The 16129-nt window shown below is 31.3% G+C and overlaps 1 protein-coding gene across 1 annotated transcript in view; it reads right to left on the reverse strand.

Annotated features, from left to right (window-relative positions):
- The window catches only part of ARHGAP42 (Rho GTPase activating protein 42), a 369352-nt gene that overhangs the window by 11927 nt on the left and 341296 nt on the right, over positions 1-16129 (reverse strand). The window contains exons 20-22 of the mRNA XM_074304443.1: positions 14953-15318; positions 14450-14606; positions 8577-8639 (exon numbers count right to left, since the gene is read on the reverse strand). Coding sequence (XP_074160544.1) covers positions 8577-8639; positions 14450-14606; positions 14953-15318 — 586 coding nt within the window. The remainder of the gene's footprint in view (positions 1-8576; positions 8640-14449; positions 14607-14952; positions 15319-16129) is intronic.

The raw sequence follows: 16129 nt of genomic DNA on the forward strand, positions 1-16129 counted from the left end.
TAGAATATACAGGTAAGAAGTGAAGCTAGGGCATTGTTATATTATAGGTAAGAGAGGTTGAGGGCTTGAAGAGGATGGTAAAAATACCATGACAAGGAAAGGGACACAGTTGCAGGAGATGCTGTGAAAGTAACACCAACAAAACAACAGACTAATAGTGAGAGGTGGGATATTGAGAAGAATGAAAATTAACCTGGGGGACAGTGGTAATACCACAAAAAATAGAGAAGTAGAGAGGAGAAATGGTTTTAGGGAAGGACTAACATTAATTTGAATTTATATTTTTTATGTTTTGTTTGTTTATATTTAAATATTTATTTGCATTATATATTTATATATTGGTAAATTGAGTTTGAGGTTCTAATGGTTGTTTATGTCCAGCAGAAAGCAGAGATAGACTGGAGCTTAAGATATTAGTATCAGATCCATAGGTTTGGCAATATTTACAAGGAGATGATAGTTGAATCCATTGAATTTGAGAATAAACAGAAAAAATGGTCAAGAACAGTGACTTTGGGTATACCTATAGTAAGGAGGTAAGAAGATATGAAACCAATGAAAGAGATCAAGAAAAACTGTCATACAAAAAGGATTATTAAGAAAAATCTTTGTTATAGAAGTTAAGAATGGTCATATACTTGTAGCTAACAGAGAACTCAAGAAATTATATACTTCAACAATCTCATTTTACATAGGAAGAAATGGAGACCCAAAGAGGTTGAGTGACTTGTCCATAGATAATAAGTGGTGGAGATAATATTTGAAGCTAGGTCTTATGACCCCATTTCTTCTGCTCTTCTTATTATACTATGGTTTTATCCAGGGATGAGATGCAAGAATATCAAGAGCACTGGGAAAAGGCTTTGTTTATGGACTTCTTAAAAAAGTTTTATAGAGTGATGAAGACTAATAGGTGAGTGGATAGGAAGGTAATAAAGGAAAAATACAAAATATGGTGGCTAGAGGATATAGCAAAATCAAAGGCAGGCTTTTTTTTCCACAAGGAAAAAGAAAATCAGAATAAAGCTAAAAGAATAAATGTAAAATATTAAACTAATTTAAAAAAAAATCTATTGCATGAATCAAAGAATGAAGAGTGGCTAGACTATAGTTTATTTTCAAAAGATTTATTGCATAGCTTCTCCTAATATTATCTAGAGAACATTCCCTTATAATAATGAATTTATATAAAGTATTACAAAATGAAATAGCTTTTAATATAAAGTCTGGAATATATGTTAAATATTCAACACTCAAGTTCCCTCACCTTTGCAAAAATGGCATGGGGAAGTCCCTCATATCTCTTCTTTGAAGGATATGATAGTTTTAATAGACTATAATTTGTAAGATATGGTAAGCAAAAAAAAAATCAATCTAAAGCTAAATTAAAGGAAATACAATGTTTAAGTTTAGGAAGATGATAGTTTGAGTATAATATGCTTAGTTCTAGGTTCTATATTTTAGGAAAGATATCTAGATTTGAAGTGTCCATAGGACACTATGGATGATAAAGAAGTCAAGACTGATTCTGGGGGCTGAGTTGATTTTTAGACTCCTATAGTTTTTTTGTTTGTTTGTTTGTTTGTTTGTTTGTTTTTTTGTTGTTGTATTGATTGTTTTAGGAAATAGTCTCTATGAATGTTTGTCCTTTTATCTGTTCTTGATTTTTCAATGTCAAAAGGTTTAATAGGTAAGTTGAGTTGCCTCACTCATTTGGCAACTGCTTTAAATTTTAATTTTTCTTCTAATTTGGTTGTTATTTTGACCTTTATTCCAAGAAGCTAATACAAGAAGACTATATAGAGCTGATTTTATAACTCCCATGTTGGGAACTGGCTATTTTCTCTATTATATATGACACATCCCTAGGTCATATCACAAATGAAGAGCTTAGAAGAAATTACCACTTGGAATTATAGGAGAGGTAAAAGTGTTCATAATTCTTGAATAGAGAAGATCACAGATTACATAAAATTTTAAAAGTTTTTGCATAAAGTCAATGTAGTTAACTGGGAAAAAATTCTTTGCAGCAAGTTTTTCTAATATGTTCTCATTTCAATTTATAAAAATGAGAGATACTCTCTAATTAACAAATGGTTAAAACATTTAGGGAAAAAATAGTCTAATTTACAAGGGGGCAAAAGTTAAGATATCATCATCACAGTCACTAAAGGTATTTACTAATGTAATGGAAGACTTTTTTCAAACAATCCAAATGAAAAAAAAAATCTGTTTTTATGGTGAGGAATACTCAAAATGCTTCTATATTCAAATGATATTGTGTAGACGGCCTGAAGCACCAATATATTCTAGAATACTCTCAATGAGATCTATTCACAAAGATAAAGAATGTACATTTCCCAGATTATGTTTAAAGGTGGATTGATAGTCTACTGAGTTGTCTTTCAATACATATCTTAAATTTTTTTTGACAGTATTATGAAATTTTTTTTAGAGTAGGTAGATGGGAGTGCTACTTGTAGGCTACTGTAGAGCTGATATATATTTTGTCTTTTCTTTATTTTCTTGGCAATTTCATGCTATGTATGTACCATGTAAAATAATGTATTTAGAGCCACTATTATAAGTTTTTAATGTATTTTTCTATCTTGTTTTATATGTATGTCATATAACATTCAAAAAAGATTTTTTCCTAATGAGAAAAAGATATAAAATGCAAAATTCACCATTTTGATAACTGAAAATTGACAATTTTTAAGTGACTAAGCTAAAATGTAATTATTTTTAATAATAGATTTTTATTGTCAAATTATATGTAAAGATAGTTTTCAACATTCATCCTTTCAAAACCTTGAGTTTCTATTTTTTTTTCTCCTTTCACTTAGCATTACTTCTTGTAGGTCTCTTCAGGACCTTCTGAAATCATCCTGCTGATTCTTTCTTATAGAATAATAATATTCCATTACACTCATATACCATAACTTATTCAGCCATTCTCCAACTTATAGGCATCCATTCAGTTTCCATTTCCTTGCAATTACAAAAAAGCCTGTAACAAACACTTTTGCACATGTGGGTCCTTTCCCCTTACTTATGATCTCTTTGGGATACAGGCCCAGTAGAGACATTGCTCGGTCAAAGGGTATGCACAGTTTTATAGCCCTTTGGGAACAGTTCCAAATTGCTTTCCAAAATAGTTGGATTCATTCTCAACCCTTCCAACAGTGTAATAATGTCTCAGTTTTCCCATAGTCTCTCTTAATATTTGTCATTATCTTTTCCTCATTTTAGGCAATCTGAGAACTATGTACCTCTGAGTTGTCTTAATTTTAATTTTTCTGATCAGCAGTGATTTAAAGAATTTTTTTCATATAATTAGAAATGATTTAATTGCTTCATCTAACATTTATCTATTCATATCATTTGACTATTTATCAATTGTAGAATGGCTTGTATTCTTATAAATTTGAGTTAATTCTTTATATATTTTGGAAATGAGGCCTTTATCAGAACCCTTGGATGTAAAAATTTTTCCCCAATTTTCTCTTCCCTTCTAATCTTGTATGCATTGGTTTTGTTTATACAAAAACTTTTAAATTTAATATAATTAAAATTATTCATTTTGCATTTCATGATGTTCTCTATCTTCTTTGGCCAGAAATTCCTTTCTTCTCCACAGATCTGAAAGGTTGATTATCCTTTGTTCTCCTTATAATATCTTATCCTTTATGTCTAAATTATAATCCCATAATCCTTATCTTAGTTAAAGGATATTAGATGTTGGTCAATGCCTAGTTTCTCCCATACTATTTTCTAATTTTCCCAGCAATTTTTGGGAAATTTTTGAGTATATGGGTTTATCAGGGGCTATATTATTATTACCAGTGACTACTTGTAAACCTAAACTATTCTACCAATTGATTATTCTATTTCTCAGCCAGTACCAAAAGGTTTTGATGACTACAATTTCTAATATAGTATTAAATCTGGTACGGCTACGCCACCTTCATTTGCAATTTTTTTCATTAATTCCCTTGAAATTCTTGACCTTTTGTTCTTCCAGATAAACTCATTATTTATTTTAACTCTGTAATTTCTTAATTATCAATTGGTTTGTAGTACTTTATTAAATTGAGATTTATCTTTCTTGGGCTTTTAGTTAGATACTGAGTGAATACTTTAAACACATTGGGTTTTAGTTGGGATTTTACATAGCTTGCATTTTAATTTTTTGGTTCTTTGGTGTTTTTATTAACCCAAAGCATTATTTTAATAAATGTTATAATACCAACCTAAAAAAATACATATCTTAAAGAGTTGCGGTGTAGATAGACTAGAAGCTGGGCCATCAGTCAAATAAAACACTTAGTTTTTTAAAATTGACTGGAGGTCCAAAATCTAAGATCTTAAAAAAAAATCTGCATGTAAGCTAATTGGTTTGTTTTTCTATCTGAGTACTGAGAAAATATCCCCCACTTAAAAATCCCCCCATAGAGATCCTAGTCCACCAATGTTGAGTCAAGTGAGAAACTGCTCCATAGGCACTCAATATGTATTAATCAACCCTCTAATTAAATTAATTAATCTTAGTGTTCCTTAATATTTTCTTAAAAGGAAAATTTCAATGTAATATAATTATTATGTATCTGCTATACATGGCTATACAAAGTCATTGCTTCAATAATAACAAAAATTTTGGTTATTCCAGTTTACCTTCTAAGTTAATAGTCCTGGTTGTAATAGCTTTCTTTAGGGGATTGCCAGCTCATTATTATTATTAAAGTTTTTCAGATACAAGTGGGATAACAATTTTTCAGGGTTGAATAAATGGGATACAAATTTTAGGATATACAAAACACTGAATTTCAAATTAGACTTCCTAAGGCATAGAATTTAATTCATTCTCATATAATAATACTCACTAAACATATGCAACAAATAGCCAATCATCCAATCTTTGCTTGAAGAGCTCCAATAAACAGGGACCCATCTTCCAAAGCAGTGAGCCATCCTTTTACTTTTGGAATTATAATTGTTATTGTTGACACCAAGCTTAAATTTTTCTGGCAAACTCCCCTACTTACTCTGCTCTTCAAAGTTCTGCCCTGTGAGACCAAGAGAAAGTCAAATCTCTCTGTCTTTCAAATGCCTGAACATGGTTGAGGAATTTGGATGGTCAGGCAACACATTAAAGTGCAACACATGAAGGACTCAAGCATCATAGAGCTATATGCAAAGTATTTAAGAAATGGACTAGAAGAAGGCTTTTAATAGGTAAGTTAGATCACTAAAGGAGATTTAAAGGACAGGAATAGAATAGGATGAGAAACTGAAGGAAGTATACCCATCAAAGTATACTATAGTCACTTATGTACCAAAGCATATAATTAGGAGATAAATGCATATTAAAGCAAATCATAGAATATGAGAATTAGAAAGGCTGATCAGAGATCATCCAGTCATATCTTCATATTTCCAAAATATAAACTAATGCTCAAAGTAGTTAAGTGACATGTCCAATATTTACAGTTGTAGAACAAAACCTAGAATTTGGGTCTCCTCTCTCAGTCTAGTATTCTTTTTCTTAACTCATAGCTGTTTGCTTAAAGCCAAATGTAGCATAATAATCTCCATTATATTATAATCCTATGTCTGACTATTATTTTTCTTAAAGCTTTTATCTCATTTCTATGATTGTCCTATATCCTATTTGCAGACACCCAGGTTTCCAGTAAATGCAATCTAATAAAACATTGCCATCTAGTGCTGAATCGAAAATGCAGGCCAAGGTTCCCCCAAAATGTTAAGAACTTCAAATGGAATTATCACAGATTCTTCATATTTGAAGATTCTCTATACTCAGTTATTAGAATCAGGTTGTTCTACAATTAAATTGCTCCATAGGGCAAGTCAAATTCAGAAGATTTTATATAGGCTGAAGAAATTGTGTAACACAACTGTCTACACAGAAGGGATTTATGTTCATGGCCAAGAGAAAGTTAAGGGAGAAAATATTAATGGATAGATAGAAATTGATCATGTTGAATTATAAACATAATACAATAATATGACACTTATACTTAAGTTCACCTAATTGGCAATCTCAAACATCAAGAACACAGCCAAAAACCTAGCAAGAAATCTTAAGAAATTGAGTGTAGCAAAAATAAATGAAATAACATCTTTACAATAGATATGTGTACTTTAATCAGAGGAGAATTGTTCAGGCTCTGACCTACAACTTATTCACTCTTACTTATTTACGACTGTAATTCAACTGGGTTTCTAACCCATAAATTAGAAAGGAAGAACAGGATTATAATGGGTTTCTAGAATTAGAAACGATGACAGCAAGAAAAAAAAAAGTGATGAACAACTTAACAATAAGGGAAAAGACAAAAAAACCCATAAAAATTAGATAAAAGAATTCAAAAAGATTCATAGACTAAGCTATTGAATACAAGGAAAAAACAGCAAAAATCCAAGATGTTATCATTTTAATAACGGTATAATATAATAATTGATAATAAAGATAACCCTGAGAAGTTTTAAAAATGTTTTGTATCATGTTTAAATGTACAATAATATTTAGAGAAATATTTTAATAAAGGGTGAAATATTACATAGATACATGTGTTTATAAAAATACACATGAAATTTAAGAGAAAATGTTCTAGTTATTAAGAAAATCCACTTATATGAAATACCTCATCCCCACTGATGCTGGATAGATATGTAGCTCTCTGTTTCAATCATTTTATTGCTGTTGATTTTTAGTCATGTCCAACTTTTCCTAACTCCACTGGACCATAGTATATGGCAGGCCCTTCTAATCTCCATTCTCTCAAAGTCTGTACAAGTTCATGTTAATTGTTTCTATAATACTATCTCACTCTTTTCTATCCATTCTTCCTTTCCTTCCCAACATCAGGTCCTTTTCCACTTAGTCCCATCTTCTTTCTTATTATGTAGCCAAAGCATTTAAGCTTCAGCATCAGTATTTGACCCTCCATTGAATAACTTGAATTAATTTCTTTAAGTATTGACTGATTTGATCTCCTTGCTATCTAAGGAACTCTCAAAATGTCATCCTCAGCACTACAATTTCAAACTGTCAGTTCTATGATACTTAGCTTTTCTTATAAGCCAACTCTCATAACATTGCTCCTGGAAAAAACATAGTCTGAATTATACTGACTTTTGTCAGGAAGGTGATATCTCTGCTTTTTAGTATGTTGTCCAAATTTGCTATAGTTTTCCTCCCAAGAAGGAAGCATCCTTTAATTTCAAGTGCTCAGTCACAATTTGCTGTGATTTTTGAGCCCAAGTTAAAAAAAAAAATCTGACACTGCTTCCATTTCTTCTTCTATTTGTCAGAAAGTGATGAGGGCAATTGTCAAGATCTTTGCTTTTTCAAGTCATCTTTGACACACTCCTCTTTCACTCTCATCAAGAGCTTTCTTAATTCCTCTTTACTTTCTGCCATCAAAGTTGTATCATTGCTGATATTTCTCCTGACAATATTAATTATGGCTTCTGATTCATCCAGTCTGTCATTTCTCATGATGTTCTCTGCATATAAGTGAAATAAATAAGGTAACAATACACATGCTTTCTTTTCCAATCTTAAACCAATCACTGTTCTATGTTTGGTTCTAATTGTTGCTTCTTGATCCAAATACATGTTCCTCAGAAAACAAGTAAAGTGATCTGGTATTTCCATCTTTTTGAGACTCGCCACATTTTGTTGTGATCCACACAAAGGCTTTAGTGTAGTCAATGAAGCAGAAGTAGCTATTTTTTTTTTTACAACTCCTTTGCTATTTCCATAATCCAGCAAATGGCAATTTTGTCTCTAGTTTTCATGTTTCTTTGAAAATTATCCTGCTCTTCTATTAATTCACAATTCATATATTTCTAAAGCCTAGCTTGCAGAATTCTAAGTAGAGCCTTGCTGGTATGTGAAATGAGTGCAATTATTCAATAATTTGAACATACCTTGTTACTGCCCTTCTTTAGGGCTATCACTCTGTTACATAGCATTTATTAATATACGATAGGTACTGTGCTGAATGCCAGAGATAAAAAGAAAGAACAAAACACACTCACAAACCTCAAGGAGTTCAGGGTCTCATGAGAGAGAGATTATGGAAGCAATTATATAATCTTAGAGGGAAGGCACCAGTAGTGGAAAGTCAAAGAAAGGCTTCTTGCAGGAAGTAAGATTTGCACTGAATCTTGAAAGAAGTCAGGGAAGGAGAGATAGGAGGGTGGTATTCCAAATATAGAGACTGCTAATGAAAAGGAAAGGGATCAAGATATAGATTGTCATGTAGGATGAACAGAAAGCAGGGCAATATTTTTAATATTTAATACTTAATAATGTAGGAAACAGTCAAGTTGTGCCCAAAAAACTAAAAGTTAATTATATATGATTTGATTTTTCCATAATAAACTTGCTGAATTATCTAGACAAAAATATTTTGTCATTGAATAAACAGTTAGAGCAATTAGGTGAATAGTTAACAATCTCAACAAATCAGTATTGTTAAAGTTCTTCTCTTAATTAATTCATTAATATCTTAATAATAAGATATAATTTTTAGAGAACGTACCGTCCAGCAGAAACCTGCTTAAGTGAACCAGCACTTTCAAACAGCTGGGCTTTAGCTGCCACTCTGAAAATAAAGCATAAACACATGTTTTAAATTTGCTTTTCAAAGTGCCTTAGTATCTGTCCAGGAAATCATTCAAGATTATCATATGTTTCTGTTGTATCATTTAAAAAAATTGTTATGAATTCAAAAAATGTAAACAGAGTAGCATAAACTTCAAGTAAAACAGTCATAAATGAGAAACATATTCTTAATTATAAATAACATTTTTAGTCCAATTTTTCAGGCTATGGGATGAACAGTGGGCTGCCATGAATCATTCACTTTTTTATTTTATTTTATTTTATTTTTACGGAATAAAACAACCATTTCCATAACAGTACAATTTTTTAAAAAATGATTATACATGAAGCTACAAATCTACCATGCACAACTTCCTATTCTTTTTCAAATATATAACAAAATTATCATATAAATTTTTCCTTTTTTTCTTCCCTCACTCCCCCTGACCTAGAGATGACTACCATTAGAAAGAAATAGACATATATATGTAAAATTATTCTATGCATATTTCTCTTTATCATTTTTTTCCTCTGGGTGCATTTTTTCTCATATGTCCTTTGTAGTTCATTGGGTATTTATAATGGTCAAAATAACTTATTTGATCAAATATTGCTGTTACTTTATTCAATGTCATCTAGGTTCTTTTCATTTTGCTCTTTATTTTTTAAGGCAAGTTTTTCTATTTTTTTTCTAAAATCACTGACTTCATCATTTCTTATAGCCAGCAGCATTACATCGCAATAATATACCACAGCCCTTCCAGTCATTCCCCAATTGATGGGCATCCCTGAAATTTAAGTTCTTTGCTACCATAAAGAGAATTACTTTATAAATTTTAGAACATACAGATTCTTTTCTTTTACCCCTAAACATCTTTGGGGATACATCAAATAGTAGTATTACTGGGTGTCAAAGTGTATAAGTAGCTTAATACTTATTTGGGCATAATTTCAGATTGCTCAATTCACAATTCTACCAACAATGAATTAGTGTCCTAATTTTTCCACATTCCCTCCAACATTTTTACATTCCCCTTCTATCATTTTAGTTGATCTGGTAGGTGTAAAATTATATTGCAAGGTTGTATTAACTTGCATTTCTCTTAATGAATAACGAGAGCATTTTTTCACATTACTATAAATTTCTTTTCCCACTCATATCCTCTGACCATTTATCAACTGAGGGATGACATTTTATATATACTTAAATATGAGACCTTTATTTGATAAGCTATTCATAAAATTTCTCTTAATTTTCTTTTTTACTTTTGATCTTAGATACATTTATTTTATTTTTAATTTAAATTAATTTTTTTTAAATTTAATGTAATTGAAAATATCCATTTTACATAAAATTTCAATTTTATCTCTTGTTTATTCATAAATTATTCACATATCCATAATTCTTATAAGTAATATGTTCCATGTTCTTTTAATTTTCTTGTAAAATTTCTATATGTAGGTCATGTATTCATTTTTATCTTATCTTAGCAAATGATACAAGATATTGGTCTATGCCTAATTTCTGTCATACTGCTTTTCAGTTTTCCCCCCAATTTTTACTTAATAATGAATTCTAATGCCCAAATCTTAAGTCTTTACACTTGTCAAATACAAGGTTGTTATGTTTATTTACTGCTGTAAATTGTATGTCTACTGTATTCCATCTATCTACCTTTCTATTTCTTCAGTAGTACCAGATAATTTTAATAATTACTTTTATAATTCAGCCTATGATCTGGTACTGCAAAACCTTCTTCCTTTATTTTTTCCCATTATTTCCTTTGGCATTCTTGAATTTTAGTTTTTCTAAATGATTTTTCTATTTTTGCTTGCTTCTTTCTTCTTTTAATTTTATTTTTCCTTTCTCCAATAACTGTTCAGAATGATGAAGAGAATGCTTTCTCCTTTAAACATGTTCTTTATTAATTCCTTTACTTTTCCTTTACTAATTTCCTATTATATATAAGACATTGTGCTAGGATGGGGAAAAAGAAAACCCAAATCAATATCAATAAGCATAATGGCTTTAATAATTATTGGATTTTTTGGAGTCAGAAGATAGAAGGAACTCAAGTTCAAAGTGGAAGGCACTACTTTTAAATCTATGCTTTTAGCACAAATTGTTATTTTTTTATAATTTTAATGTCAGATCCAGTCACGTATGTATCCTACACATACTACATATATATATATACACATATATGTATTTACATATACACATATACACACACACAATCAGATATATTTATAAAGAGAGAGAGGTGGATGAGAAAATTCATGAAATTTAACTAAGGACATTTTAAAATTATTAAAGATGGCATAGATTCTAAATACTTAAATAATGGTCTTAGCTGAGGTAAAGTGAAAAGAAATGAGACTAAGGTCAGGGCAAAAACAACTAGGACAATTACCTATTTTTACAAGGAGAAAGTTTTTGATAAAATTCCTACATCATTCTGCCATGGAGGCGAGTTTAGTTTTCTAAAGATAATACTAGGATAAGATGATAGGTTCTACAAATTGAAAACTTCACATACTGCATTAATTTAATTGTTGTTGATTTTAATATCAGATCCTTGATTACTTACTAAAGTAATTAACGTGGGTTTATCAGTCATTGAGTATTTATTAAGCATCTTTTCTATTCTAGGTATTGTGTTAGTGCTACAAACATAAAGAAAGTTAAAAGGCAGTTCCTTATCTCAAGGAACTCAAATGAGACAGCTAGGTGATGGATGGAAGCAGGGCTTGGAGTCAGGAAGACCTACCTGAATTCAATGCAGCCTTATACATGACTCTGGGCAAGTCACTTACCCTGTCCATTAAGTGTTAAGTGTTTGTGATCAAATTTGAATTCAGGTCCTCCTGGTTCCAGGACCAATTCTACTATGCCAGCTAGCTGCCCCACTGTCCAATTTTTCATTATACTTCATAAATTTAAAACATTTCTCTACTTTATCCTTTACAATTTATGTTGGATCATAGGCTACAATCATTTCCCTTTTCAAATTCAGATATACAAACGTCCTGTGAAGTGAAACTTCTTGTGGCTTTTGCTATCACTATGAAATCAACTCTTCCCACTCCTCTAATCTTCTATCTGAGAAGAACATGCAAGCCAGTCTTCCATTTAAGTATAGCCCAAAGTATTTTGATTTCTTCATCATCAACATTGTTGTTATTTAAATAGTGCTTTAAGGTTTGCAAAGTCTTACAAATTACAAATATCTTATTTTATGCTCACAACAATCCTGGAAGATAGGTACTATTATTATCATGCCCATTTCAGAGAAAAGGAAAAAAAAAGGATGAACAGTCTCCACTCTTCTATTGAAAATGTGCTAGGATCAAGGCATATCCACTAATTAACAAAATCAATGGTCACATTTCAGTCCTCATCCTTTTAACTTTTCTGAAGTTTCTGTTGGTTTTGATCACATCTCCCTGTTAGTTGTTGCTTTCTCTCTTAGCTTTAGGGACAATATGTTCTCCTGATTCTCTTTCCAACTATCAAGCAACTCCTATTCTCCTTGTTTTGCTTATTTTCCCATTCTCTACTCTTTCTCTTGGCAATCTCATTGCCTCTCAGAGTCTCTCAGATACTACCTCTATGCAAATAATTCAACTATTTTTCTCATTCTTTAACTCTCTTCTGAGCCTTGACTAGCATGTCTATCTATCTGCCTTTTGAGACATTCCCATTAAATGTCCAACTTGCTTCAAAACATATTAATGACCCAAAATGGAACTTATTATTTCATTCTCTAATTTTGCTCTCATTCATTCTTTAATATTTCTTTCTGTGATAATGTCATGCATCTTGTCTCCCATGTGTGAAATGTGGGAATTATAGCTGACATTTGTCATATCCAAGTAGTTGTCCAATGCTGTTAATTATGCTTCTATCCCATTTATGTACTCTACCACACCACAAATGTTTTGATTATGTAATAAATATAAAGATAATAGCAGGAGAGTAGAATTAGTATATTTAATGAAGTTCTTAGGCTTTTCTTTTTTAAGAAAAAGACTTTCAACATATTGGGTAGATATTTTATGAAAAACTACAGAGAAAAATCAAAGATTAGAAGCTATGGAGACTTTGTGGTGTGTTTCACTAGAGATAGAATAAAACCAGTGAAATTACAGATCAAATATATCTAAGTAAGTATTAGAAGATAATATCATTTTTTTTTAATTAATGGTCTAGTTTTTTCAAGTTCACTCTTACAGTTAGTATGGGAATGTTATAGCTAATGAAATGGAAATAGCTAAACAGAAATATGGCTAATAATTTAGGGAATGCATGACTGTACATGTACAATTTATAGCAAATTGCTTTATTCAAGGAGGAGATTGGGAAGGGAAGGTGAGACTTTGGAACTCAAAATTTAAAAAAAAAACAAATATTAAAAAATGTTTTGTTTGCATGTAATTGCAAAGAAGAGTCATATATTCAAAGAATTAATAATACAATAGTTTTATTTTAGAACCAATAGAACTGTATTGATAGGTGTAATGAAAATAATTTTTTAAAGGAATGAATTAAAGAATTTCATCCACTGATGCTATGAACAAAATACTTTGACAATGTGATCATAACAGATTTAAATTAAAATTTTAAATTAAAGAATGTTTAGGGTATAGCCTGACTCTTTGAAGACAATTACAACATATTATAAAATGGCCTACTTCATTGCTGCATGATAGAGAATTCTAGCCTAGATCATTGATCTGAACCAGTGTGCCTTTTTTATGTTCACATATTTGGCATGTTCTATTGACTGGACACAGAACTTGAAATCATCTTATTCCTCAGACTACTAAAATAGGATCATAGATTTAAATCATAGGCTGAGAGATGAAAGAGACCTCAGAGGTCATTTAGTCCAACCTTAACTGTGGTCCAAATTGCTTATAATGACTTGTCAGTCACTTAGGTAATAAATAGTAAAACCAGGCAGGGCTCTTTTGACTGTAATCAGTAGATATTATAAATGATTGTATTATAATACTATTACTGACTATTATAAAGTATTATGAGTAAGAATTATAAAGTAAATATATAAGTATCAGAGTGTCTTACTGAACAATGTCGTTGTTTATTAATCTACCTGAATTCATACCTTTCTTCTAAGGTAAAACTTCTTAAACTGTGGGCCACAATGACATACGGGGTTGTATAACTGAATGTGGGCACTGTAAAATTATGATTTATTGTCAGTAAATGTTTGATTTGCAGTTTGTATTTTATATATATGAGTGTCTGTGTGTGTGTGTGTATTTTTTATTATACTTGGGATTGTGTAAAAAATTTTCAGAAAAAAAGTGGTCATGAGTAGAAAAAAATTAAGCAGTCCTGTCCTTGGAAATTCAAAATGTTCCACTAAACGTTCTTATAACTTCCAATTCTAACATGACCTTCAGAATATTATTACTCACCTTTACATTGATAATATTGATTCTAAATTTAATTTGTATGATTCTGTCAGTGTGAAAACCAATGCAGAAAAAGTTCATTATATTAATCCTAGCAAACTTTATTTCACCTCCAAAACTTCACCTGCTGTGCCATAGCCATTTTTAATCCCCAAAAAGCTTTCAAAATAGTTTTGTGATGGGAAATAGATACTCTATCCATTCAATAGCAGATTACAAGAAGAGAAAATAGATTGTCCAAGTTCACTCAGCTTAGATATAACATCAGATATCAAGGTTTTCTAGTGTTCTTGTTAAACTAATTATGCTACTTAATATTAAAATGAAAATTTAAAAATTAAAATGAATCCTAAGATCCTTATCACTTACACTGAACCAGGTCGCTGATATCCATTGCTTGATGTTGTTTCTAACCTCAATCTCCTACACATTTTTGGAGGAAGGTCAGGATTTGGTGGTGCTCTAGGTGTCTCTTTGGAATCTATGGAAGTTAAGCTTTGAATGGATCCACTGTAGCTTTTGTTTCCTATAAAGAATTAAAAAGACAAAGTTAATATCACAGAACATGTATATTTTTTTAAAGGGATGTTTTTTTTTAACCAAAATGGAAATGCTTCAGTGAACAGAATGTTCAGTGCACAGCAGATCATCCTAAGGGAGATCACAAACTACAGCAATTTTTAAAATGGCATCACTTCACCATGACAAATAAATTTAGCCCAAAAGTCACAATGTAAACGAGTCCTTATAAATGCAAGTACATGAGCAAAGTTAACAGGCATCATTAGTCCCTTAAGTCCTTAGCTTTTCTTTGTGCTTAATCATGCTGAATAACCCAGCAATTTATAATGTGACAAGAGAAAATGCCTTACCTTCAGCTGCAGGGATTGATCTGAGGGAGGAAGCTGCAGATCTCTTCAGTCCTGAGAGTCCATAAGTCCCTTTTTGAACCAGATCTATTGATGGGGAAATATTCCCTGATGCAACACTCTGACAATCAGATTCCACATCTGTTTTGGATGCATCTTCTTTAGAACTTGATTCTGGACTAGTCGTCCAGAGACCTGAGCTTTTCTGTCCATTGGAAGGTGGTGGAGATGCAATCCAGGGGATGCCTCCAGATTTTTCCCGTGGCTGAGAAGCTGATTTAGTAGTGCTATTTTGTTCTGAGGAGTGAGAGGAGAGTGATTCTATGCTGCCCATAGGTGTGCTATCCGGACTGCTGCTGTACGAATCACCTGTAGATAGTATAAAAAAAAGGCAATTCTGTTAATAATTACTTAAATCTTTACATTTATTGGCTGGTTTATTATAATCATTGTAATTCTAGGCCTATAGTTGTTGATAGTCCTCAATATAGAAAGGATATTTTAAAATTTAGAATAGGTGGCTGCATTTCCTCTATGACATAAATATGTATATATGCATACATGTGTGGATGCACATATATGTATATATGAAGGCATATCATGTACATATACATGTATACACACATATACATATATACATGCATACACATATTTCCTCAAATATTTATGAACCATAAAACCAAACAAAGTAACATCAAAGTTTGTCCCTGACAGCAGGACTCCAAAGTAACTGAACAATGAGGAAAGAGTTTCATTGGTGACTGAATAGGGAGGCAAAAGAAATAGATTAATGACATCTTTTGTTGTTGTTGCTGTTGTCTTTATTCCCCTGCCATTCGAAAAGGTATTATTAAGATATGATATAACTGAATCCTTTTCATTTAATAGCACTATTAGCTATCAGCTGGCAAATTCAAAGCTGTACCAACTTCACAAAGGACAAGTTCATCTCCTGTAGCTTACAATTCTGCAACACAAAAGATATTTTACTGTAGTTTTCTTTTATGTTACAGGAAGATAACATAAAAACTGAAACTTTGAGAGTACTTTGTCTGGATTTCTCCCTTTCCCCTACCATCATGCTTTTATGTGTATGTGTTGTATATTTCCCTATTTCCTCTTTCTCCTCACCTCCCATTAATAGCATGAACTGGGCCATCTTTTTTTGTATCTTCAACAA

This window comes from Sminthopsis crassicaudata, chromosome 3 (assembly GCF_048593235.1).
Source record: "Sminthopsis crassicaudata isolate SCR6 chromosome 3, ASM4859323v1, whole genome shotgun sequence".
In the NCBI taxonomy this organism is placed as follows: domain Eukaryota; kingdom Metazoa; phylum Chordata; class Mammalia; order Dasyuromorphia; family Dasyuridae; genus Sminthopsis; species Sminthopsis crassicaudata.